Raw genomic sequence first — 27,614 nt, forward strand, 5'->3', positions numbered from 1 at the left:
GAATATATTTAATTTACTATCCAACACCTTCCCTACTATCCACGGGGACTGGAGTTGGAATAGTAAATTAAATAATTCACTATCCAGCGCCTAAAAGCACTATGCGTTGTAATGGTATGCGATGTAAAAACCGCGTTGTAACAGCAGGCGTTGTAATAGCCTGCGTTGTAACGTCATAGATCCCCGCCTTGCTCTTGAGCTTGGGTCATCATGCCCTATCGGAAGTCGTATAACACTTCTCTCATCCTTGACAGTGAGTGAGTTTTCCGTTTCTTGCAGCTGGTTGTCTTTACTGCTGTCTTTTTGTTTCGCTTAAGACATTTCTATGTATTATGGCGCAGCTCTATATCTCTCCTTTCAGACTTGCCCATGAGTTCTGATGAGCTCTCCAATGAATGCTCCTCCTCAACGTCTTTACCTTCTTCGCGGACCATGTTTGGTCTGGATCAGGGCTTCGACTCCACGTGCGCCAACTTTGAACTGCTTTTCATCAATTTGACGCAACATCCTGTAATTCTGGGCAAATCATCTAATCTCCTGTGTGTCAAGCAGTCCAAAGTATTCCAAATATAGTAATCCAAACGTTAAAACCATGGGACACTCTGTATGGTACTGGTTCACAAGTGTTTTTCATTTCTAGGAAACTGATGCTCATTGATGCCTTCCATTGTTTGACTGCTCAACCAAATTATGTTACTTATATCCTATCCTGTTTTAAACCATTGCACTCGTTTTTTCCTCCCACTATAATCCAAAAACCTCCAAATCCCAAACAAGATATCATCTCTTTATTATCACTGTGGTGATACTGATAAGCACAAATTCAGTCTACACTTCTCTCATCACGCAGGCTAATGAATTTAAAATGATATAGCATCCGTGCCCATTAGGTAGATGCCTGTGCCCAGCAACAGGAAACCTGGTCAACCACCGCTACCTCCGCTACGACCTTCCACACCTTTGAGCCCTGCTGCTGCACTGCTGGGGTGCCACATCACACAACACTGATTAAGCGTTCTCCTGCTGAACCTGCCAATTCTCATTCTCACTCTCACAACCACTGCTCACCATTCCTGCACCAACAGCACACAACACCTGACTCTCTCACACTTGCGCGTAGCAGCCCACATCCACATATCACACACTCATGCATGCTTCTCAATACTAGCTTGCCACATAATGCACACCACTGAGATGTGGGTCCTGCTGTTCCTCATGAATGAATCCCACATCAGTCCCCCAACATTACCACAGCCATCCACCAGGCTATTAGATCGCCAGGCAGGATACCCAGCACAAGCCCGGCAGAGAAATCAACAACATCTCACAATTCTTCTACAGCAAAATTTCCTCCTCCTTCTACAGCAACTTTGAGCTCCAGCCAGACTGACAAACCGTGCAACATGCCTCTCCATCTTGTTCAACGAATCAACAGCGAACACAGTGGGTCACTGTCGAAATGGAGGAGACCGCCGCCACCAAGTGGTCCATCCACTCTTGGTCCCCTTTGAACTCTTGGCCTCACTCCAATCATGCCTTCACCAAAAGGCTGGTAACCATCAATGCAGAACTCAAAGCTATCCTGAGTTGCTCCCTCTCATCGGACCAACACTCAACTGAACTCCATCTGCCCAAGAAGCCCCACGCAGATCCATCGACGTTTGCTTACTACAGACCTGCTGACTTACCCAGCCAAAGTGCTAGCAAGATTCATCAATAGACGCCTCACCTACCATACCAGCAACCACCTCAATACCACACTGTCAGGCACAGTTGAAACTCCTCATACACACCCTCCAAGCCCTGCATAACACTAAACCAGCTTACCTCAATAGCTACAACCACTTCCACAACCCATCCAGACACCTCCTCTCAGCCAGACTCCTTCATACTCCTATCCAGCGCATATGCAAAACCAGATTCGGTGGTCGGGCATTCTCTTACATTGTTCCTAAAGCATGTAATGACATACTGCTACACATCAGAGGCTCATCCTCACTTCTTGACTTCCTCAAGAAGCTGAATACCTTGTTCTTTGAATGGCTCTTGCACGCCCTTGGCGAGGCAAGACTCAGTCCTGCTTATTGACGGAATACCCTGGCAGGTGATAGTGCACTCTTACCAATTACCAATACACCACACACCACACACCTCACTGCACACATCACACTCTCCTTCTGTTGATTTGTGAGAACAATACAAGTACAGCAAATGCAATCTAATATGGACGATTTGGTGGCTTACTTGAAATAGCACCTGCGTGCGCTGTCGAAACAAGCATGTATTTGGAACAAAAAAGATGAAGTGATAAGAGTAGATTCGTGAAATAAACTACATTTTGAAAAGCACCAACCTTCCTACTAAAATTAATATTTTCATAATATTTTATTTGTTTGTCGATTAAATAAAAGATTTAATATTTTGTGTATTTGTTTGCAGTATACTTGTGTCTATAGTTTGTGTATTGTTTTAAATCATAGAAGTTGCTTAGGCGGTAGACCCTGGATTTCCAGGTCTGCTGTGGCTCTTGGTTGCCAGACAGCATTTCATGGTCTTCACTATATTGGAAGGTTTTGGTGCTTTGGTACCAGTTATTCTGCTGCTTGCTAAACTGAAATAATCTGGGTTTGGATTCTTATATCCCGCACCAGGTCTGCTTCAGCAGTTGGGGAGTGCTACAGTTGCTGGTTTGCCAAATGTATTGGCCTGGCTCCAGGGTCTTGCTCTGTCTCCCTCTCAATGACTGTGTCCAAGATGTTGGTCCTTCCTCACCTTCTGGAATGCAAATTATGCCTTTGAGACCTGGTCCCAGGGCTGCTGCTCCTTCTGCACTTGTTTTGGCTTTGCTCCTGATTATTGGGTGTTTTATAGTGTTCCATACTGAAGACTGACTGTCCTCTCTAGAATTCATTGTCTTGAATGCTTGCTTCTCATTCATGAAACCATCTTTAGAGTAGGAGTCTAAATTGTGGCAAGGCTTCTGCCTATTTCGTGAAGGCTATGGGTGCTGTCTATGGATCTTGCCTGCACCGGCTGATAGTCTCTCCACTGCCACGTTCCAATGCTGATTTTTAGTGCTGCAGCTGTGGAGTGCAGTGTTGCTCATTCCTTTTGCAGCCTGTCAGTATCAGTACCTAAGTTATTTCCTTCAGCTTTGGTTAGTGGGGCCACTCTGACCTGCCTTTACTTTCCTCAGACATCTGGTGCCTTTACTGCTCCTTTTCATGTACTGGCGAGGCCTTGGCAGCTTTTCCTCCTGCATTTGTTTACATTTCTGTGCCATTTATTTCAGTTTTGTCCCATCTGGTGTGTCACCTGCTGCTGGGCCCAGTGGTTCTGGTGCCTGGCTTTATTTGGTGGAGAGGTGGCTGGTTTGTCCACTCCCTAAATGGACATCCAGAACTTCATTTTCTTGGTCATGAACTTACTACACATGGGTTGCTCGCAATAACCTTAGTCAATATTATCTTTCATTCATATCTTGTGAGTATGTGCATCTGACCTTTTTAAATATTTTATTTTATTTTGCAGGTTCAAGATTCTGGAAACAAGATGCTGAGGGGACTAAGTCAGAAGCGCCGCCTGAAGCGAAGCTCGAAGCCAGAAGATGCCCAAAACTCCTCTGAGTCCTCTGTGGTAAGATTTTAAATTCTACCTCCAGAAACATATAGGACAAGAAATGGGCGTGATCTTGGGCCTATTATTCTATCACTTCCAAAATAACCACCCTGGTTGAGATCTTACAAAAGTCCATAAAAGTCCATTATGCTCAAGTGATATTTCAATTTGATCAGAAAATCTGGACTTGCTGTCAAAAGGTCATACTCCCAGTGCAGAAACTTTTGAATAATTAAGACGTGTGGTCCTTTATGTTATAGGGATTACACAGACGTTTAAATTGTTGTTTCAAAATAACCAACCTTCCGGACCACAACTGATTTGCTCCGTTGTTCGGCAATGATTGTGACAATTGTGAGGTACTCTGCTAGGGTCAGCCTTCTTGCTTGGAGCACTTTGCATTCCATCCGTTTTGGAGTTGAACTCTTGTGTTACTTTTAATGACTTATGTCACCTGTTATTTACTATTGTTGGACCTGTAGCAGAGTCTTGGTTCTTAGTGCTAGTGTCTTTGGGTTATGCCCCTTTGTTTGTGACTAACTCTCCTTTATCTTGTTCTGATGTGGTTTTTAGGAAGCAGCTCTGTGTGCTTTGTGCCCCTTGATCTTGTGGTTTGTGTGCAACCAAGCCCTGGGGTTTAACTTGTTGAGGCCTGTTGCCTCTTTAGCCAGCTTTTTCTCTCCCCTGCCAAAGAGGTATGTTCTGTAATCCAGGATATGTAGCAGTTGTGATTGAGGGCCTATGCTTCAGTCTTCCCACAAGATTCTCTTTCTGCCGTGCAGGGGGGTTGGGTGGTAAACTCTGTTCAGGGTAGTAGGTGTTGCTTATCCTTGGACTTCTTTTCTGCCTTGGTCCGCTGTTTCTCTTGGGCCTTAGCTCTGACAAATGAATGGATCTTTTGCCTGATCTTTGTGTCTCTCTCTTGGTCTCCTGACTTGCTGGGTCTGTGGCGTTGTGGCTAGAGGCTGAAGTAAGTACATTTATTGAGTCCTGGTGGATGGTCGTTAACAGACTTTTATATTGCTTGGCATATTCTCAAACAGTTAGAACTAGTACAAGGGAATAATGCCCCAGTTACTGAACTTTAATTTTAATTTTTTCGAAACACATCTGTCTCATCACATTACTTTGACTGTCAAATCCCATGCCCTTGTCTTCTGCCATAATTAACTTGTCATTTTCAGGCAATGCTGGTGGTAGGAAAGCGGTTATAGTTGGTCTTTACCAGGACATCAGGTTTTTGCATGCTTGGGCCTGTGCGGCTCACACTGTGAGCTCTATTGAGTTTGATCTGTTTCCATATCTTTTCTCCAAGTTTGCTGTAAAGAACCCTTACACATAGTCATTCAGTTTGCGTCTACCTACTGCCTGGGTATTAAACTGAATGTGCATATTATTTACCCTCAAGCAGTTTGCAAGGTCCTTGAATTTGCTCCGTAGAATAATATGTTGCTCTTTGAGTAGCGATTCAAAAAAGGGGGTGGTGATGAACAGAGTGTCTGAATTAAGCAGACCACTCTTACCCAGTCCAAGGATCAGGGCTTGATCCATCACCGTTATTTAGCTCACTGCACCATCCCAGCTCAGAACCTGGCTATATGCAAATTAGTCTGTCCCTGGCCCAGTACATCATGGGAACAGGGCAGACCAAACTACCAAGCCAATTCTTCACCGGAAAGGAGACAAGCTTCCGGGGACCGGTTTCTGGCATTTCAGCCGTCGTCGGCCCGGCTTGCTTTAATCCTGATGGTGCAGTGAGCAAGGGACTCATGTCTGAGTATACCCTGCCACACCTATAGTGGCCAAAAACGATTCAGAAAAGGGGGGGTGGTGATGAACAGAGTGTCTGAATTAAGCAGACCACTCTTACCCAGTCCAAAGATCAGGGCTTGATCCATCACCGTTATTTATCTCACTGCACCATCCCAGCTCAGAACCTGGCTATATGCAAATCAGTCTGTCCCTGGCCCAGTGCATCATGGGAGCAGGGCAGACTAAACTACCAAGCCAATTCTTCACCAGAAAGGAGACAAGCTACCGGGGACCGGTTTCTGGCATTTCAGCCGTCTTCGGCCCAGCTTGCTTGAATCCTGATGGTGCAGTGAGCAAGGGACTCATGTCTGAGTATACCCTGCCACACCTATAGTGGCCAAAAACGATTCAGAAAAGGGGGGGTGGTGATGAACAGAGTGTCTGAATTAAGCAGACCACTCTTACCCAGTCCAAAGATCAGGGCTTGATCCATCACCGTTATTTATCTCACTGCACCATCCCAGCTCAGAACCTGGCTATATGCAAATCAGTCTGTCCCTGGCCCAGTGCATCATGGGAACAGGGCAGACTAAACTACCAAGCCAATTCTTCACCAGAAAGGAGACAAGCTACCGGGGACCGGTTTCTGGCATTTCAGCCGTCTTCGGCCCGGCTTGCTTGAATCCTGATGGTGCAGTGAGAAAGGGACTCATGTCTGAGTATACCCTGCCATACCTATAGTGGCCAAAAACGATTCAAAAAAGGGGGTGCTCTTTGAGTAGCAGCATGCGTACTTGTAGTGCCCCCTGTCATCTGCTTGTCCATCCAGAAATCTCTCCAGTGTGTTCACCTGTAAGGCAAGTTCCACCACCTTTTTTTAACGGACCCTCTAGCCTTGTTGCAGTTCAGTTTTGACTCCCAAGGATTTCCTTAAACTCCTTGAAGCTTTTTATTACACCTTTGTCCAATTTATTCACTACTGCACAGGCGTAATCTCCCTGGCCTCGCCCTGCCGCGTCAACTGCCATGTTATGTTATGTGATGTGATACAGATTTGTAGAGTGCACTATCAGCTGGAAGGGTGTCCTGGAGCTGAGAAGGTGTGGGTCTAGCCAAACCCAGGCCCTAGAGGGACTACTTAAAAAACCAGTGGGACTACTTAAAAAAACAGTGTTGAAAAGTGGATTATTTGTAGTGGTATATATTTGTCTACCACTGGCAAGAAGGTCACTAACATAATATAGTGCTCAGAATAGGTCTTTGAGCATTAATTCCATGCTCACTTCTTGGTAGCTTGGCTGCGAGCAGACAGGCTTAACTTCAAAGACAGGTATGTTAAGCATTTAAAAACATCTATTCAGTAAATATTTAAGAGACAACACACAATAAAAATACAACACCAAATAAAACAAGCATTTGCAATGCAATAGGTCTCGCAGTAATTAAGTTTGAGCTTTTGGCATTGCTAAATATTGCAACACTAATTGCAACAAAAGTCAATAAATTGTAGGCCAAAAAAATGTATATTTATTTTTGTAGCAATTGTGGCATGCTGCACTTTAGATGAATATGTTTAAAAGTAAAGTGTGCCATACTGCGATTGCTGCAATAGTTAATTGTGGATGCGTTAACAATTGATGTGTGCACTGATGGCTAGTGGTGTGTGTGCCTGTAGAAATTGTGCACTGATGGCTGTTTGTGTGTGCCTGGTGGAAGTGTGCACTGCTGGCTGATGGTGTTTGTGCCTGGTGCAAGCGTGCACTGACAGCTGGTGGTGTTTGTGCCTGGTGCAAGCGTGCACTGACAGCTGGGGGTGTGTGTGACTGGTGAAAGCATGCACTGACCACTGGTGGTGTATGTGTGCCTGGTGAAAGCGTGCACTGACGGCTGGTGGTGTTTGGATGACTGGTGAAAGCATGCACTGACGACTGGTGGTGTATGTGTGCCCGGTGAAAGCGTACACTGACGACTGATGGTGTTTGTGTCTGGTGAAAGTGTGCACTGATGGTGTGGTGGTGTGTGGTGGTTGTGTGTGTGTGTGTGGTGGTTGTGTGTGTGTGTGTGTGTGTGTGTGTGGTTGTGTGGGTGTGTGGTTGTGTGTTTAGTGTGTGTGTGCAGTGTGTGTGCTTGTCTGCGTATGTGGTTGTGGTTGTGTGTGTGGTTGTGGTTGTGTGTGTGTGTGTGGTTGTGGTTGTGTGTGTGTGTGTGTGTTTGTCTGTGTGGCTGGTGCTGTCATGTTCTCTGTCTCCCAACCGTCTACATGGACCTTCAGTAGATTGTGATTTCTATCATCCTCATCATCACGCCATTGTAACAGCCACTGAAAGCACTATGCCTGCTCACTTCACTCTCACAGAGAACAAAAGCACATCCCTCATAATGAAGGAGGAGACACACCCAGACAGAAGTGGGTATGAGGCAGGAGCTACCTCAAATATATCTTACCGTTCTGGGAAATGTACGGTGAGGGAAGACCAAAGAGAGGGGGGGTCAGTGTGGCAGGTAAATATGTATATTTTTAAATATATGTGCAAATTGGACCATGATAGGGATTGCAGTATGACACTAGACTAAGTATCTTGCTTTCATGAATAACGATAACGACAGAATAAGAGCTGGGAAGACGGCATACACACAAGATGAAATATATAGGGGCAATGTGCGCTACATTTCACTAAAGAATGCCAGTGACAAAATACCCAGAGCCACAGGGTGTTAGAAGGGAGGTCGGACAGTGGAACAAAGAAATATAGCAAAGAGAGTGAACGGAGGAATCGATGCAGAAAGTACGAATGAAATGCTGCCGTGAGTCATCGGAAAATATAGAAAACGTGCATGGGAAGGGAAGGAAGCAAGCTGAACGGCAGGGGTGTGAAAGGAGGCAAGAGAGGAAAGAAGAAGGGAGGTGAGCAAAGTGGCAGGAAGAAGATAGAGGGCATGAAGGGATCGAAGGCATGGGAAAGAAAGGGAAGATGGACGAGATTAAGAGGAGCCACAGATGGACTTTTGAAAAACGAAGGGAGGAAATTGTAGAGGAGAAGACTCAAAAAAACACAAGCCCCCGTGCCACAGTGCTAAGAGAGCCGCAAAATGATTTTTAAAAAAAGATAAGTGAATTGTGCGCACGCACATTGGGTATTTCCGCTTACAGACAGAACTCACTCACAAAAGTGAACTGACCAATCATATAGGTTCCCTGCAGTGGTCATAGTAGAGGCACAGGCAAAATGACGTTTTTTTATGGGAACGGAGGGGGCAGCCGTTTACAGTATGGGAAGCAGCAACAAACTAACACTTTGGAAAAACAAAAGAAAAAATTGTCAGTGTGTGGTACTCGTGTGCTTTTGAAGCAGGACTCCGGGTAACTATTGCTGAAGAGGTTCGATGCCATACACGAGATAGTGATAGTACACTACTCCTGGTGTGGTAATATAGTGAACAACATGTGGGCACCAACAATATACATATCTTTATGCATTGAAGAATATAAAGCTATACACAGATATTAATCCATCTAGCCAGACAGAAAGACGGTTGGTTGGACAGACAGGCAGAGGGTTGCAGGGGAATCGGGGAACAGACTGAAAGAAGAACCGACAGACACGCATAGATGGGCGGATGAATAGATGTATGGAAGGACAACAGACTGACAAAGACAGATAAATAACATTAAACTTATAGACAGAAGGGAGAGATAACTGGATTGGCATATCAATGTACCAAAACATTGACAAAGGCCAGCCACTAGACTGATAAATGAGAGAAAGGAATGGGTGGATACAGGAATTGTATAGACAAGTACACAGAGAGGCATATCTACATTAAAACATAACTACATAAACAAACACTGGCAAAGCAAACTAGTCTCACTTTTTTAGTCCCTTTGTTTTTGACGATGTTCTACAACATCAGCAAAAAGATTTTTTTTACCAATGCTGTAGCATCGGCCAAAATAATTCAAGGAGCGAGAAGCACACGAGGAAGAGAGCAATAAAGATGGCAGGAGTGTTTAGTGGGAGGAGAAGCACACTAGGGAGAGATCCACAAAGAGTGCAGAGGAGGGTTTTTTGTGGGAACGCACATATGGTGAGAAAACAACATTGAGTACAGGGGGTATTTAGTGAGGGGAACCTCACAATGAGATACAGAGTGCGTTGGGGGCGGAATAAGTGGTGGCACACGGAGAGACAATGAAGTGTGGCTTGAAGGGGTGGTGGGGTGCAAGCACTGGAGGGAGAGAGCAACACAGCACCAGGATGTTTACAGGGAGAACACACAAAAGGGAAAGAGCAACACAGAGGGTGCATGTAGGAGGCTTCCAAGGAGAGTAGCACACAGAGATCGCAACACAGAATGTAGGTTGAAGCACGCAAAGGAGAGTATTGGAAAAAATATGCACTGTCAGGGAGAAGAAATGCAGACAGAAGGAAAGCAGGCTGTGGCCATCCTTAACCCGTAACCGCGACTCCTTCAGCATACGGCAGCTGTGATGTATAACATCACTTCCAATTACTTGCTGTGCTCCTTCTTGCTGTCCAACTCCGGGATGCATATGGCCCGGCAAGCAACTACCGGACCTTGAAGTACATTATAATTAGCAGTAGGGCAAAAAAGTAGAGCAACAAGAAGTGGGCAAAGAGGTGTCACCACTAGGGTGTTACCAACACGCTGCCCCATCTGGATGAAAATAAATCAACACACATCACAAATCAGAACTGCTTGTTCTACACAGTAAAGGAGCTTAAAGCACAGCTCTTCAAGGAACCCCCAGGCTCCTCGTGGCCCAGGGCGAGCTCTGAAGAGGACTGCCCACCTCCCCACCCACCCTTCCGCTATGTACACGGTCTTGAATGAATTCCCATCCCACTGCCGTGTACAGCGCTTCATTTCTTCATGCCCAGGTTTGTTCTCCAGGCGCACTCACAAGAACTGGACATCAAAAGACAAGCCTCACTTTGATTAGATGCAAGGCCTGCCAGCCGCCTCAAAAACATCAAAAAGACGAGTGAAGAAAGGCATCCTTTGAAAACTGAAGTAACAAACGCGACAAGATATTAAAATCAAGAGAGCAACACCTTGGGGTAAAGTTTGCGCTATACAAAATCACATTACATAAATAAAAATAAAAAAACTGTCGCTATTGTAAAACAAGGTAAAACCCATCCCAGATATGCGACCCCAGGGCGAGAGAGCGGAATGAGCGGAAGCAGGAATAGACGTGCGCGTGCACTGCCGAAACCTGCCGTGGGGCGGGACTTCCGTTTTCTGCTGGAAGCCCGCGCCCACGGAGTGCCCGGCCAGAGGAGCAGTGGTGACGCGGGGCTCCCATGCCTGAGGGAAAGCCCCGCGGTGGCGGATGATGTCCGGAGTTGCGCCGATGAGGTGAGTGGGGCTTAGTTGGAGTCGGGGTGGTGGCGGGGGAGGGGGGTGTCTCTGTGCGCTGGTGTGTGTGTGTGTGTGCGCGCGCGCTCTTGTGTGTGTGCGCGCGTGCCCTCTTGTGTGTGTGTGGCGGGGGTGGTAGTGTGTGTCTCAAGTATGTGTGCGCTAGTGTGTGTGTGCATGCGTGTATGTCTCTGCGTGTGTGCCTATGTGTGTGTGCGCGTGTCTCTGTGTGGGTGTGTCTGTGACCAGCCTGCCGGAATCGGAGCGCGTGGTTGTGCGCGCCACCCGCTCTGACTCCGGCCAGGTCTTGTCTCCTAGAAAGCTGAGGCAGTGACAATAGTTCTCTGGCGAGACCGCGCTTTCGTGCGGTTAACGCCACGAGACCTAAAAAATAGGAAATATTTTTATCTTTAAATTGACACCAAAATGAAAAATGTCCAATGTAGTTGACCGGAGATATTCATTTTTTTAAGATTTAGCCCTATATAGCACATGGAAACCTACAGCACCTATTGCGACATCTGATTGTGCTAGACCCGGACTAAGCCAAATTTTCAGGCCGACCCTGATGAAGCCCTGCGCGGCTACCCCTCGCAGTAGGTCTCAATCAAAGTTTGTACCTTCTGACTTAGAAACTTTTCCGGAGGTTTTCTTCCCGGGGTCCATCAAAGCTCTCAGTCAGTCTGGATTTGGTGAGTGGTTGCCGGCTTTACTTACAACGAGCTCCCAGTCAAACTTGTGGAAGTTCGACCTTTGGAGCTTTCCAGCGGGATGGACCAGGGATCCAGGCCGGCTTGCAGTTCAAGGTGGGCGAGTTGACTCTCGTTCGGACTTAGAAACTATTACTGATCTTTTTCTTGCGGGGTCCCTCTTTACCAGGCCAGATTCGGTGAGGAATCACCGGCTTGGGTTTCAACTGTCGATCAAACTCTGGAAGTCGGACATCTGGAGCTTTTCAGCGGGATGAACCTGGACTCCAGCCGGCTCGCAGTTGAGGGTTGCTGGCTTGGCTGGCCAGGTTCAGTCGGTCCACTTATAGAGCATTTTTCTAAAGTTGCTCCAAGCGTCTGGAACTTCTTCCTGAATTTCCTTTCAGGGTCCCAAAGTGTCCAAAACTTACCCCAAGGGTTTGTGTTTGGAAGATCCAACATGGTTCTTGAAAGTTTGGGACTTGATTTTCCACAATCCACTTGGACAAAACCCTTACAAATCCACTGGTAGTAATCCAGACTGGGATTCTTGGTGGTGATGGTCCAGCCGAGCTCTGTTAACCTGCAGCTTGCAGGTAGTCCACTCTTTAGTCCTTTTAAATCAGGTTTGATCCACAGGGCTGCAGTTCCAGTTTGTGCAGCAGGCACAGTCAGTCAGAGTGCAGGGCCTGGTTGGTGCAAATCCAACTTCCAGCTTGGACCCTTCTTCTTTAAGTTTCAATCAGCAGATTTGAGAAGCTCTGCCCATCTCAGATACTTAGTCCAAGTTCTATGGGTTAAGCAGGAGGGTACTCCTGTCCAATGAGGTGCAGGGCAACACCCCAGAGTAAGACAATATCCTCCAAAGAGTAGCACTATAGTCACCCGGAGAGGACCATTTCTCCAGAATTCAACATTGATGATTTTCCAGCAGAGAGACGAGAGCTGGCTAAGCAAATCTCCAGCATGGTTCATCTCCATATTGTCGCTCCCTCTTGCACCTGCTCATTCCTTCCTTAATCCTACTATCTGACTAGGTTCAAAGAGTAGGGGAGTAAGTGAAACTGTCATCTCCTGTCTGCCTCCTTCTTCTATTGAAGATTGTTGTTTACAACCCTACCTCTGCTCTGTCATTCCTATGTGGCAGAACCCTGCCCTCTGAAAATGGCTCTCTAAGCCCAGGGGCTACTTTTCACCTCATCAAAGCAGCCTGGCTAATCCACTTAACTCTGACCAATCAGGACTGACCACTGGATGGCTGAATTTTGGCTTACAGACAGTCTTATAACTTCTTGTCTGTACATTTTAGGATAAATTCAGCAATAGCATATTGTTGGATTTATCAATACCACAGTAGGAAGTCCTTGAAAGATAATCTATAATAGATCTATCCGCTAAACGATAGTCTAATCTTGAGAAATGTCTGTGTTTTTTTTCCTGAAAGGTAAATCCATGAGTATGACCCCTCTTGGCCCTCCATACATCTAATAGTGCCAGATCATGCATCATATTATTTAAGGCCTGACGGACTTGAGGAGCACCCATATGCCGACTCTGATTCGATCTATCAAGCAGGGGATCAAGCAAAACGTTAAAATCCCCCCCCCTAGTATCATACCCCCCCTAGTATCATAGGAGCAGTGATTTCCATCAGGTTCCATTGTAAATTACATAAATACGCAGGATCATTAATATTAGGGCCATAAAAGGTTGCACATGCTTGCTTCATACTTCCGAAGTCTAGGAGAGTGATAAGCCACCTCCCTGTTTTATCTGTCTTAAAAGATTTTAGAACACAGCCTGCCCCTCATTTAATCAGAATAGCAACCCCCTTACAGTGGACCATATGCTCTGAAGAGTAAAAATATTCTTTCCAAGAGTACCGAGAAGCAGTGGCTCGACTCCGAGATATCCAGATGGGTCTCCAGAATCAAGCATTTTTGTGCCTTGCTCTGCTCTAGATATTTCATGACCAATCTATGCCCACACTTACATCTAAGGCTGTTAACATTCCATGAAAGGAATACTAACTCACTAACTCCCATTGTCAAAGATCTTCCATCTAGATGCTATCCAAACTAGAACTAAAACTGGTGTTATAACCAAGCGGCAAACTTTCTGATGTGATAGAGGAATTTTTGAAAAATGTCTCCCAATGCTCCCCCCTCCTCCTTGCTCCCTCCCGACCCCTGTGCCCATACACCCCCCTGCTGGGGAACCCTCCCTACTATTAGAGGCGTAAAGCCTAATGGGCCTCAATCTACGGGTATAGTGAAGCACATTTGCATCAGGGTCCTTCCACCCTCTTTACTGCCCCCCACTCCCTTATGTGCCTACCCCTTAATTTCTATAATCAGATCATCCGCATCCTCCACTGAGAGATGTACTTACAGATGGTTATTCCACATTATGCAGAGCAAGTACAGAACTTTTAGCTGCCCCCTAGCCCCCAGTTTGCTCAGCGCCTCCATCAGCTTTCTCATTTCCCATTGTTTCTGGGCGGTTGTGTGACACATGTCTGACCTAATTGAAAAAGAAAATGATCCGGTCAACAGAGAACCTTCCTTGACTGCTATAGATAAGATAGCCTCCTTCGTAGTATACATGAGAACATTTATCAGGATTTTCCTCTGCTTCTGTCTCGCAGGGTTTCTCTTATAAGGGTCCCGATGAATCGGCTGTATTTCCAAGGAGAGGTCTATATCCAATCGTTTTTTTGGGGGTGTTTTTTAGGTCTCGTCTAAGGCATTGTTTTAGCAATGCTTGTTGGCGAGATTATAGTAAGGCTTTCAAAAGTCTACCCAAACTGCGGATCGGGTACAGTGCATGTGAGTACAAGCACGCGCATTACGTGCGCGCGCCGCCCTCCGCCTCTGCTGCCACTTCAGCTTACCAGGCTGCACTCCCCCTCACCCTTCGCTCGCCAATGTCCCTCCAACTCTTCCTTTGATCTCGCCTCGAGTTCCCTCAGGCTAATGGTCCTCGCCCTCCCCCAGCACAGACCGCGCATCGCTTGTTTGTCTTTCCTGCCCTGTCACTTCACTGATGTTTTCTCATCCCTCCCCTGCCACATGTTTGTCTAGCTCCCACTCTGTTGTTTTCTCGTTCGTGTTCTGTCACACCTGACTGCCCTATCACTTGCTTGGTGCTGTCTGATTCTTGCTGTGCCACACATGTCTGTCCTCCCACTTAGCTCGTGCAATCTCATTCCTTTAATGCCATTTCTGACTGTCACCTCACCTCTCTTGCCCTCACACGTTTCTCTATATCTACAGTCTCTCACTTTGTGCTGTCTGTTCCCGCCTTCTTAGACCTCTCTGTGACATAATTGTCCTCTCACTTCCATAGTGCTGTCTATTCCAGTGCTCTTACATCCCTCTGTCCTGTTATGTGCATTGCTCTTTCACGCCAGTCCTAGCGCCTCTCTTTTCCTGTTGTGGCATTCCCATGCCTACAGTAAAACCTCTCTTCTTGTTTCACTTGCCTGCCCCATCAGTCCTTCCTGCGTTCCTATTGCTTTTCGGTGCTGTTGCTGTCTTTGTCCTAGCAGTCCCTTGTCGACAGTCTGATCTCACCATCCTCGCGTACATTCGCTATGAGGTTTCTGGGTTCTACATCTTTGCTGTCTTCTTGTCTTGAGGCCGTATTATTGTGTCTGTGGCCTGTCACACGTCTGTCACTTAAGCTATCTGTTATGTTATGTCTTTGGGGTTTCTATAACATGCAATCTTCCATTATTATAGCCTTGTACCACTGTCATTGCCTGGGGGTTCCTCAACAAGTGATCCCGGGGTTTCAGTTCCTTTTCTTGTGCTTGCCATTTTGTATAGCGCAAACTTGACCCAAAGTTGTAGGATCACTTCATATGAGGACCAGCATTTTAGATGAGAACTAAACATTACATATTTTTTATTTATTTATTTTTGAAGGCCCGGGTAGAGTAAGTTATGCGCCCAGAATGTTGAGCCACTGTCAAGATTCAAACCTGCTTCCCAAGTTATGAATCCCGCAGCTCTAGCCGCTAGGCCACATATCCTTCTCCATTGTAGATCCAACTTTGAGTCCCCTTGAGCTGATATACTTTGAGAGTACTCTTCTGGTCCTTCTGTGACTTGGTGGTGGTGTCATGTCACTTTGGTGGTGCCAAGGCTGAAGGGAGGCGTTACTAGTTTCCTTTTGAGAGACCGAAAAGTGTGATAAAGAACTGTTTGTACCCCCTGGTGCAGCACTTATGTCTAATTGATGGAGCAATTGCCAAACTCTAAGTTAATTTAAATGATACAAATGCTATTAATGGCGCAGATTCTAGTCTTACTATTTCTTCTTTAGCCCCAGCTGCCGATTGTCCCCGGGCTAACATAACCTCAGAGCGTCGAGATGGCGACATTTCTATCTCCCCTGGCCCAAGGACTTCAAGGACCACACTGTGAGGTGCCAGATAGTAGAACCATCAGAGGTCATAGACCAATGCCCATGAGTAGGCAGCAGAGGGGGTTTGATAATGAGCAGACAGGGGTTGGAAGACAGCCTATCCCGTCCCCTACCTTAATCTTCACACGAAAGTCCGCCCATATGTGGTAGTCCTACCAAATACCTCTGTGCTTCAATCCAATAAAGTTGAAATAACAGCCCAGCTAAATAATAAAGTACACCATTGGCTAACCAAAAATTCTGATTTTAATTACGCCCATTATGAAAACATTCAGAAGAAGGTAGAATGGGTAGGCCCTCTACTTAACAGATGTCAGGGGGATTGTGTAGTTATCAACTTTCAGTTCCATAGGCTTGTTTAGTGTGTGTGTTTTTTGCAGTTTTATTTAGCGCCAACTCGACTCGAAAGTATTTGAGTTGGACACCTCCCCCACTTCTTTCCTCTCTAATGCACTTTCCCCTTCTACTACCTCCTCTATGACTTGTCTCCCTACTCCTCTACTACCGCCCTCGCGCATTCTCCTGACTAGACACCCATTTCACTGTAATTTCCTATGTTTCTCTCCCTGTCCTTTTATCTCCTATACCCAGCTCTTCTCCTTCCTTTCCTCTCCCCGCTTCCCTGTCACCTCCACCAGGTCTATTTCCTCTCCCCACACTCCTCTTTCTTCTCAACTTTTTCCTACCTCACTTACCATCCCGCCTTCTCCTCCACTACTCTCCCCCCTGCATTAGCCCGTCCCCTCGCTGCCCATCAACGCTCCCCCCTGTCCCCTTTTCGGAAAGATCCAATGATTTCATCTCCCTTTTCATCACCACTGCCCTCAGCCCTCCTCTTCATCTCCTTTCCCCCCCCCCCCCACTGCCCTTCTCTCGCTCATCAGTCAGCCCACTTCCCTCCTTTACTGGTCTCTCCCCTCCACTCCTCTCTCCCCTCCACTGTTCTCACTCCCAAACTCAGCTTCTCTCCGCCCTGTCTATCAACTGAACTTTCCCCTCATTTACCTCGCCCTCCCTCCTCAAACCCTTTTTTCTGACTAGCCCCCTCTCTTATACACCTTTCTTCTCTCGTCCCTCCTCTGCTTTGCGGTATCCCTTCCAGGACCATGCCACCTCTCCCCACCATGTCCACTTTCCTCTCATCTTGACTCTCTCGCATTTACTGTATCCACTCACTCTTCATCTTGTCTTCTCCGCCTGCCCTCTACGCCACCCCCTGCTTTCCACAACTTCCCTATCCGCCGCTCACTCCCTCTCTACTTCCTGCTTCGCTTCTCTCTCCCCTGTCTGTCTCCTTTTTTTCTCTCACTTCCTCTCGTATTCAGCCCTCCATACCACCACACCCACCACCACAATATGCCCCACATCCCCTCCACTTCGTCCACCAACACCATGTCCACCACCATCACGTCGAACACGACACCCATGTCTACCACATCCACAACCACCTCCACGTCCACCACCACCATGTCCACCACATCCACCACCACGTCCGCCACCACCAATCCCACCACCACCACCATGTCTACCACCACCACCATGTCTACCACCACCACCATGTCCACCACCACCACAGCCACCACCACGTCCACCACCACGTCCACCACCACCACAGCTACCTCCACCACCACCATGTCCACCACCGTGTCCACCACCACCACAGCCACCACCACGTCCACCACCACGTCCACCACCACCACAGCTACCTCCACCACCACCATGTCCACCACCACGTCCACCACCACCACGTGCACCTTCACGTCCACCACCACGTCTACCACCACCACCATGTCCACCACCACTACGTCCACTTCCACCACATCCACCTCCACCATGTCCACGTCCACCACGTCCACGACCATGTCCACTACGTCCACCACCACCGCGTCCACCACCACCGGTCCCCCACCACCGCGTCCACCACCACCACATCTACCACCACCATGTCCAGCACCAACACCACCACGTCCACCACCACCATGTCCACCACATCCACCACTACCACCACCACGTCCACCACCACCACCACCACCACGTCCACCACCACCACGTCCACCAAATCCACCACCACGTCCACCACCACAGCCACCACCATGTCCACCATGAGGCCACTACCACGTCCACCACCACCTCCACCACTACCGCGTCCACCACCACCTCCACCACCTCCACCACCGGGTCCACCACCACCGGGTCCACCACCACACCCACCACCACCACGTCCACCACCACTACGTCCACCACCATGATGTCCACCTCCACCACGTCCTGCACCACCACCACGTCCTGCACCACCACCACGTCCTCCACCACCACCACGTCCACCACCACCACGTCCACCACCACCACGTCCACCACCACCACGTCTACCACCACCACGTCTACCACCACCACGTCCACCACCACCACGTCCACCACCACCACATCCACCACCACCACATCCACCACCACGTCCACCACAAGGCCACCTCACTCTATCTAGCTATCACCCTGACTCTATCTAGCTATCACCCTGACTCTATCTATCTATCGCCCTGACTCTATCTATCTATCGCCCTGACTCTATCTATCTATCGCCTTGACTCTATCTATCTATCGCCCTGACTCTATCTATCTATCGCCTTGACTCTATCTATCTATCGCCCTCACTCTATCTATCGCCCTCACTCTATCTATCTATCGCCCTCACTCTATCTATCTATCGCCCTCACTCTATCTATCTATTGCCCTCACTCTATCTATCTATCGCTCTCACTCTATCACCCTCACTCTATCTATCGTCTCACTCTATCGCCCTCACTCTATCGCCCTCACTCTATCTATCGCCCTCACTCTATCGCCCTCACTCTATCTATCGCCCTCACTCTATCGCCCTCACTCTTATCTATCGCCCTCACTCTGTCTCTCTATCGCCCTCACTCTGTCTCTCTATCGCCCTCACTCTATCTATCTATCGCCCTCACTCTATCTATCTATCGCCCTCACTCTATCTATCTATCGCCCTCACTCTATCTATCTATTGCCCTCACTCTATCTATCTATCGCCCTGACTCTATCGCCCTGACTCTATCGCCCTCACCCTGACTCTATCTATCTGTCGCCCTCGCTCTTATCTATCTCCCTCGCTCTTATCGATCGCCCTAGCTCTTATCGATCGCCCTAGCTCTTATCGATCGCCCTCGCTCTTATCGATCGCCCTCGCTCTTATCGATCGCCCTCGCTCTTATCGATCGCCCTCGCTCTTATCGATCGCCCTCGCTCTTATCGATCGCCCTCGCTCTTATCTATCGCCCTCGCTCTTATCGATCGCCCTCGCTCTTATCGATCGCCCTCGCTCTTATCGATCGCCCTCGCTCTTATCGATCGCCCTCGCTCTTATCAATCGCCCTCGCTCTTATCGATCGCCCTCGCTCTTATCGATCGCCCTCGCTCTTATCGATCGCCCTCTCTCTTATCTATCGCCCTTGCTCTTATCTATCGCCCTCGCTCTTACCTATTGCACTCGCTCTTATCTATCGCACTCGCTCTTATCTATCGCACTCGCTCTTATCTATCGCACTCGCTCTTATCTATCGCACTCGCTCTTATCTATCGCACTCGCTCTTAGCTATCGCACTCGCTCTTATCTATCGCACTCGCTCTATCTATCTATCGCTCTCGCTCTTATCTATCGCACTCGCTCTTATCGATCGCCCTCGCTCTTATCGATCGAATATGCCTTAATTGCGAACCTGTTTTTTTTTGTTTTTTTGCGCACTCTGACTCAATGGTACGATCCTAACAAGGTTTGACCTGTTTTTTTGTTGTTAATTTCTGCTCCAATAAAATGTTTTAATCAAATTTAAAACCTCTAAGGAGACACTGAAATAAAATGTCATTAAAACAGATGCAATTGTAAGCTGATCTATTATGAGATGGTTTATCTAAAGCGGCAGGTGAGAAAAACTCTAGAACGTTCTGCTATATCATATCCAAGCAATATCCCTCCTGAATGAAATCCTTTCCTATTGCTATATCCCAGGAAGAATTGATAAATGTATCTTGGCAATTGTATAATCCTAACCCAGGGCAACGCACTAACTTCAGTGGACTATCGTTACCTCCAGAAAGGGCAGCAGACCTGTGTTACCTACCAGTGAAGCTGATTGAAAACCATATTTGTTCTTCAAGATATCTTGGAGCGATTGGCCCCGATCAGATACTTCTGTTGTTATTGAAGTACAATCATACAGGTTGGGGTAATGTCTTAGTATCTGTGTTTAAGTACTGCTACTAATCAAGTACTATACCTACATCATGCATGGACTGGGACCAGATTTCTCCCTCACATAGGCGCAGGCTCATATTTGACTCTACTTAGATGACTGCAGTCTAGGGCATTGCAATTATTTATGCATGAGGAAGATCAAGATGCCTTTGTCAGCAGTAACTTAGCAACCCAGGGTTCCGATGCCAAACTTGTATACAAGAATATGTTGAACACATGGGAGTGATCTTTGCGGGTGGTTAATAATCATGGCCTCCATTGTCCATCCATGATGGGTGCTGCATGGCACCTTCAAATGTCTGACAGTCCTTCTGCAGTGCTGGACTTGACGTTTTTCCACCTATTGCACTCATCTATCATTGTTGATTGATCAATGTGAGACTGCTCCACAGATTGCATATGCTTGTTCCTCGGTTTCAGTCTGTTGAGGCCTGTTATGTAGTTTTTTTAGAAGAAGGTTGACTCAAGGGGGTCCGTTATTTGTGATTGGTTGAAAAAAGTACACTGATTTCTAATATTTTCAACCGGTGTTTAGCTGCCTAGCATTCCACCTACTCCCTCTCAGCTTTTGTATATGTGAAGAGGTGTGAGGCGCTTCCATACACAGTTCTTACCTTCACTAGTAAAAGCAGCATTTACCTACATCGGAGCTCCCAGAGAATTTGTTTAACAATGAGAAATTAGTTTCTTTGCTGTTGGACCGCAGCAATGAAGTCTGGAAATAAGTGGACCTTGGGCCACACTGCGGTGCTTGTTGAAGTAACTTTTCCTGGTTGACATAAATAGGCAGACTATGCGTTAGTGGGTCGGGGTGGGGGTGGTGGTAGGAGCACACAGCTTGGGTAGCAGCATCGGGACAATGTGAGAACTCCCCATCATGAAGAATTTGGTTGGCCCAGGGTCCAACCTAGGTGAAGAGCCAATCCTCGAAGTATAGTTCCATTCTGGGTCCCTTGGTTTTACTAGGAAGTTCAATAATTTGCATTTTGTTTCTTTGGGAACATCTCTTGGAAATCTTTGATCTGTATTTTAGGAATCTCACTCGTTCTCGAAGAGCTTCTTCATGATCTTGGAATTTTTTTCTCGGAAGGCAATACTGCTGCCAGAGTAGACTAAGTTTCATTAATTCACTTTGACAACTTAGTCTGAACAGCTCCTAAGAGGCACAAAACCATGATACTGTTTACGTCAGGTTAGGCACTCTGCAGGATTTGTACGTAGTGATCAGCTCCACCTCCGGACCTCCCAAACACCCTGAACATATAAACACAGGTTATTCGAGTGATACGGTGAGGGAAAAAAAACCAAAAGGGGAAAAAACCCGGGAAGGGAAAGGAAGGGACAGCAGGGAAAGGAAGCTGTAAAACAAAACACGTAAATTAGTACATTTTCTTTTATCCTACACTCATTAATTTCTCGCTAAGGGAATGTGCGTCACCTGTGCTGTCTATGATTCATAACCTGAAAATACTACCGTAGATTGGGGGTCTGAAGGGAATGTTTATAGACCTGTAAGTGTATATTCCCTCATATAATCTGAAAAAACAATGTATACACCTATGGTCTGATACATGTGTGTACAATGTAAAAAGACAAGCCCTAGAGAAACTCTCACCTCTCAAAATAGTGTCATAACACAGGGGAAGGCATCCCTTAACCCCTTCCACGCTGATGACGAGCTGGGCTCGTCATGGCGTAGCCTCCTCGCACGCTGATGACGAGCCCAGCTCGTCACGTAAAGTGCGGTTTTGAAAATCTCAGCGTGCAAGCGGAATTGCCGCTAGCGCGCATGAGGTTAAGGATAAGACCCCTCACTCACCCGAGGGTGACATGCTTCATCATATGGGGCCTCCTTACCGGTGGGGAAATCCTAGTCGCCACTGGGAGCTACTACTTCAGGGTTTTAAGGAAGGAGCTCAGAGATGTTTTTTCAGGGGTAGGATGGTAATCCCATATGTGAGATGTTGGGTTGTAGTGAGGAATTATGCAGCGTTGTGTGAAGGAAGGGTGTGAATTAAAACTGTCTAGATAGAATCATCAATTCTCTTTATTAATGTGTTTTACCTGACAGGATTAAAAATGTTACAGCACAATGGTATGGATATAAACCACTGTTAGTGATAGGTCGACATGTTTCAGCCTGTTGATCAATTATTTGTATCAGCGGCTTTCTTCAGGACCAGATATTGAACAATGCTGCTGCAATAATGTGTAAATAATAAAGATAAACAACTTTCTAATTTACCACCAGTACTCCTGCTCAATTCTTTTCTTTAGTCAGGTCATACTCTGGGAATCTATAAAAGAAACATAAGATACAAGGGCGGCATTTAGAAGAAGAAAGGCAGAAAAGAAAATAGAATAGGGCATATCAGATTTAATATAATCACATGTAGAACTGTGCTCATATTCACTATGTCACAGTTGATCATTTCTTAATTTTAAGAATTATGACTATTATGGACTTACCCACAAATGTTGGATGATCCAGCCTCACCTCTACCTGTCAAACCGCTCAAGGAAGGAGGCCCGCACTGCGGGAGGAAAGAAAGGCATTGTAGTAATTATAGCTACACTGTCTTCTACCTATTAAATACCAATTTCCCTATTGTAAGGAACATGTACACTACAAGGTAAGGGAATAAGTGAAGTCTAACAGTGCTATCTGGACAAAAAATGTTCTTGTACTAGCGATTTTTGTCATGATTATCTAGTAACAGTAGTCTACTGCAACTGAGCTCCTTCAGAAAGACAGGGCACTTGTAAAGCCCATTGTATTCCAGAAGGCAACAAACATAGTAAACGAGCCCTACAAGATTCCAGAGACTAACCTGTCGTCGGTACCTCTTCGTGGAATGAGCTGACCCCGGGAAGTACCGAACGTCAGGTCTATCCTAGTTTTAAACTGTCAGCTCACCAATGGGGTGCCGATGTGCTGAGGGACGGGTCCTCTCAGTCCCGGGCGTCTATCCTCGTGCCTGCGTGTTGAATATTACAATGCGCATGTGCAGTATTGAGACACTGCTTACTCGTGCGTCTATCCTTGTGCCTCCACGATGTTTCTTCACTGCACATGTGCGGTAGTGTGGCACGGTCTACCTGCGCATGTGCCTCGAAACGGACTATGCGGCAGTCTGCTCATGTGTAAAGCGCAGCGCGCATGTGTGAGACGCATATGTGGGCATTAGACTTTCTTTTATTGCGCATGCGTGTAACGTAAATCGCGCTATATGTATATTATTAGATTCCGAAAGGGTTATTGTGGGAACTGTTCCTGGTGTAGACACTGAGTAAGCTATATAAAGATGCGAGCCATTATCTCTTAAATAAATGGCTCACATATTGGAACTATACGTGAAATTGTACAGAACTATGCTTATTCGCGTAATACAATGTTGCTAATACTTATGTTAGCAATGCTCATGTTGCTGTTACTCATAAGGCTGTTATGTTACAAGTATTCCATATAATGGAATAGTGATTCCCAAATGATATCTTCTAAGCAGGGCTGTACCTAGTGTTGTGTGGCTCAGAATAGTCTCCTGGGTGTTTGGAGTCTATAGATCGAATATATGGGAATTGGCAAATTTCTATGAGTATTTGAGGATTAATACTACGTATCAGTCCTGAACTCATCACATTAGTGTTGTTTAGAACTCGAGTTTTGTTTTTATAGTAATGCTCTTACATGCCCTCTCTCTTGATGCTGTTGCCCGCATGTGTTAGGTCAGACTATCTATAATACTGATGTCTGTAATGTCTTATATTAATTCCAGCCAACTGTAGTTCTGTCAGATTTGTGTCCAGGGTATTTCATCATTTAGACCTGTGATGTCTGTCTTCAATTTGTATACCCACTGTTGTTCTTTACGAAACAGTAATTTTGTGGGGTCCGTGATGTAAGGTGAGATCCACGGTTTCTCTAACACTACCCATTTTAAGTCTTTTTCAGTATGACCTTTGTCAAGAAAATGGTTGGTCAGTTTGGTAGACCTTTTGCCACATCTAATAGTACTCTTGTGTTCCTGAATATGTATTTTGACTTTTCTGGTGGTCATACCAACGTAGCGAAGTTGACAGGGACACCAGATGAGGTAGATTAAACATTCGCTGTTACAGTTGGTATGTTTCTCCATTCTCCACGGGCGTGATGTTCCGATATTTATCTCCAATGTTTTTTCAGTTTGTGGGCAGACTGTGCAAGAACCACAAGGAAAATGGCCTTCCACTGGGGGCAAGTTCCATAATGTTGTCTGTTTTGTGGTATTGTTGATATTGTGTGGACTAATATGTCTCTCAGGTTGGCACTACGTTTGTATGCAAACAACGGTCGGGGGAGGTCTTTATCTGCCGTTTGTTGATACTTTTCTTTACAGAGTTAGAGAAGCTTGAAAAAGTATTAACAAATGTCATTCTTTGATGGGATTCTTGTTGCGTTTTTTGTTCTAGTTGCCATTCTCCGTTATTGTTTGCGGCTCTTTTCATAAAATACCGAATGATGTGGTCCGGATATCTCTTGTCTTTCAGATCTTTGCTTAAGCATTTAGCATGTTCTTTATAGAGCTCCAAGTTTGTGCAATTACGTCTTATGCGTAAGAACTGACCGAACGGTAAGTTCTCAAGCAACGCTTGTGGGTGGTAACTTTGAAATGGTAATAACGAGTTGCATGATGTAGGTTTACGGTATAGCTCTGTTATTCACTCTCCGTTCATGGGTGGAATCAGTAGGTCCAAAAATGATAAATTGGTTCTGGAGAATTCCAAAGTAAAGCGTAGAAAATCATTTTGGTTGTTGAGCCATTCGTGAAACATCTTAAGGGTTTCTTCCTCTCCTCGCCAGATGACAAACATGTCATCTATGTACCTTTTCCAGGTACGTAGATGGCTGAAGAACGGATTTTTTTATTTTAATATTGTCTCCTGTTCTATTTTATGGACATACAAATTAGCCAAGCTTGGAGCACAAATACTGCCCATACAAGTTCCTGATATTTGCAGGTACAGGAGGTCTTCAAATCTGAAAAAGTTCTCTTTGAGAACCATTTCTGCACAGAACATAACGAAGTCAATGGGTGTGATGCTCTCCCATGTAGTATTTTCAAGCATCCTTCTTATAGTGGTTAGTGTCTCCTCTTGTGGAATACACGTATAAAGTGATTCCACATCGAAGGACACCAGCCAATCTTTTTCTGTGTCGAATGAAAGTTGTTGTATATCCGTTAAGAGGTGCTTTGTATCTTGTATAAATGTAGGCATTTTGGACACCATGGGTCGTGAAAATACATCCACAAAACTTGACAAAGGCTCAAGTAAGGAGCCGATCCCTGAGATGATCGGTCTTCCCGGTGGTGGTCTAGTGGGTTTATGTATTTTTGGTAGCACGTAAAAATATGGTATAATCGGTGACGATGCTACCAGATATTGTGCTTCATGGTCCGTAATCCATTTTCTTTCCTTGGCTTCTTCTACCTTTTTACTGATCTCAGCCTTCAGACGTGTTGTAGGGTCCTGCTGTAATCTTTTGTAAGATATAGGGTTACTCAATTGTCGTAGGCATTCCTCTCGATACGTCTCTGTGTCGAGGAGCACCACTGCTCCCCCTTTACCGGCGGGTTTTATGTTATGTTATGTTATCTTATGTTATATATATATCTTATGTTATATATTATCTCCGGGCTACTCAAAAAGAGTGTCCCGGCGCTTTTATTAGAACCCTGTAGCAGAGTAACACAACACAGTGCTAAAAAAGCAGATCAACAGAAACAAAGAAACAGGATAAGCAGCCTAAAGGGCAAAAAGCCAAGTTTTAAGGCCCTTCCTAAAGGTAAGCAGATTAGTTTATTATGATGTCGAGGTTATCCTCCAGACTTTTCAAAGATGATTTTTCAATTCTTGTGAGATTTTGGAATTGTCTCAGACTATTGTTCATAATTTGTTCCTTCCCTAAGCAACACAAGAAACCCTGTTAGCTTGCACTGCATCCATAGCAACACTGTCCTATGTATGTGCTACTAAGGCAATGAACGTACCCCTAATAATGTAACCATGCAACTTAATAATGCATCCGTACAGCCAATCACGTCTTGACTGCTATTAGCTTCTAATCCAATCAAAAGAAATAAGGAGCTCGACAAAAATAAGGAGAGGCCTGAAAAGCTTCACAATGCAACCGGTGCAGATTCCGTCATCTACCCCGTACTTGCAATAACAATCCTCCACGTCCAAAGTCTAACCAAACACGGTAGGGCGTAGTGCCTTTACTACTGCTGTCCACCTTGGCAATTGTATTCCATCAACAAGGTGTTCAAACCAAATACATCACGTCTTCGTGACGGCAATGCGGAGGGCATTCCGCCACTAGCATCAATAAACAATCAGAATCCATGTTTAAATGAAACCATAATTAGTTCCCCCTCAAAAGACGAAAGGGAAAATAGCTCTACCCAAACCAGGTATAAGGCTGGCTGGCTTGATGATTCAAATGGCGAGCCGATCACTCCAAACAAACAACGTGCACTGAGTTACAAAAGTATTTACGATACCCAAGCACGATGCCTTGAACAGCAGGCGCTCCTTCGACAAAGCTACAGGAATCTCTGGAAAACAAGAGCAGCCGCTCCCGCAGCAACCAACAAAATCACGAACACTTCCTACTGGCCCATGGGAATTGTAGTCAGAATCACAGTTCACCTGGAAATTGTAGTTCAGGCAGGCGCCGAGTCTAAACCCCGACAGTTTAAATCTTGAGTTCCAAAGCCTCCTCGGTTTCACTTGTAGAAGACGAGAGAGCATCCAGTTTATATGTGTGCGCAAGGTTGCCCCCTTCAGCAAACTCATGTCCTCTAAAGGTCACGCCTCTCTGTGCTCCATTACTTCTGTCCATCCGGATTTTGAAGCCGTTGTGGAGTATTTGTTTTGGCTTAATAGAGTTAGAAAATTTACATAGAAAATTATTTAGCAAAGTTGGTAATTTGCCTTTGGTATTATCTTGAAAACACAGTAAAATGAAATACATCCATAATGTGCAAAGTTTAGACTTATTTTGTACAGATTGCTACTACTTTTTGGAGATTGAGCCTCTGCTGAGTTTCATGAACTACTTTTTATGGGGAGTTCAACTAATTTGATTCCGAATTTCATGCTCTCTTTTCTTGAACCCTTTATGGTTCTATTCGGTCTGATTCCATTTGTTAGAATAGGGACTAATTCCTTTACAGAACATGCTTGTCAAATTTTACTACTGATGTTTCTAACAATATTTTTCCTTGCTAACTTTTATAAACTGATTTATCTGACTTACTAATTTAATTAAAAAAGACCATAAAGAATTTAGTTATCTCCTTAAGAGAATAAATGTTTTGTAATCAATTTAAAAACTCTCTTCATTGACTGAACATAACTGTTAATTAGGATTTTGATTGACCGTATTTGATATAGCTTCCATTCAAATGGTGACAAATATCTGTCACCTAAAA

General features: G+C 45.7%; 1 protein-coding gene across 1 annotated transcript in view; it reads left to right on the forward strand.

Moving 5' to 3' along the window:
* VPS50 (VPS50 subunit of EARP/GARPII complex) overlaps nucleotides 1-27,614 on the forward strand; it is a 791,964-nt gene that overhangs the window by 13,801 nt on the left and 750,549 nt on the right. The window contains exon 2 of the mRNA XM_086941875.1: nucleotides 3,532-3,636. Coding sequence (XP_086798001.1) covers nucleotides 3,553-3,636 — 84 coding nt within the window. The 5' untranslated portion in view covers nucleotides 3,532-3,552. The remainder of the gene's footprint in view (nucleotides 1-3,531; nucleotides 3,637-27,614) is intronic.

The sequence above is a fragment of the Lissotriton vulgaris genome, chromosome 10, assembly GCF_964263255.1.
Source record: "Lissotriton vulgaris chromosome 10, aLisVul1.2, whole genome shotgun sequence".
In the NCBI taxonomy this organism is placed as follows: domain Eukaryota; kingdom Metazoa; phylum Chordata; class Amphibia; order Caudata; family Salamandridae; genus Lissotriton; species Lissotriton vulgaris.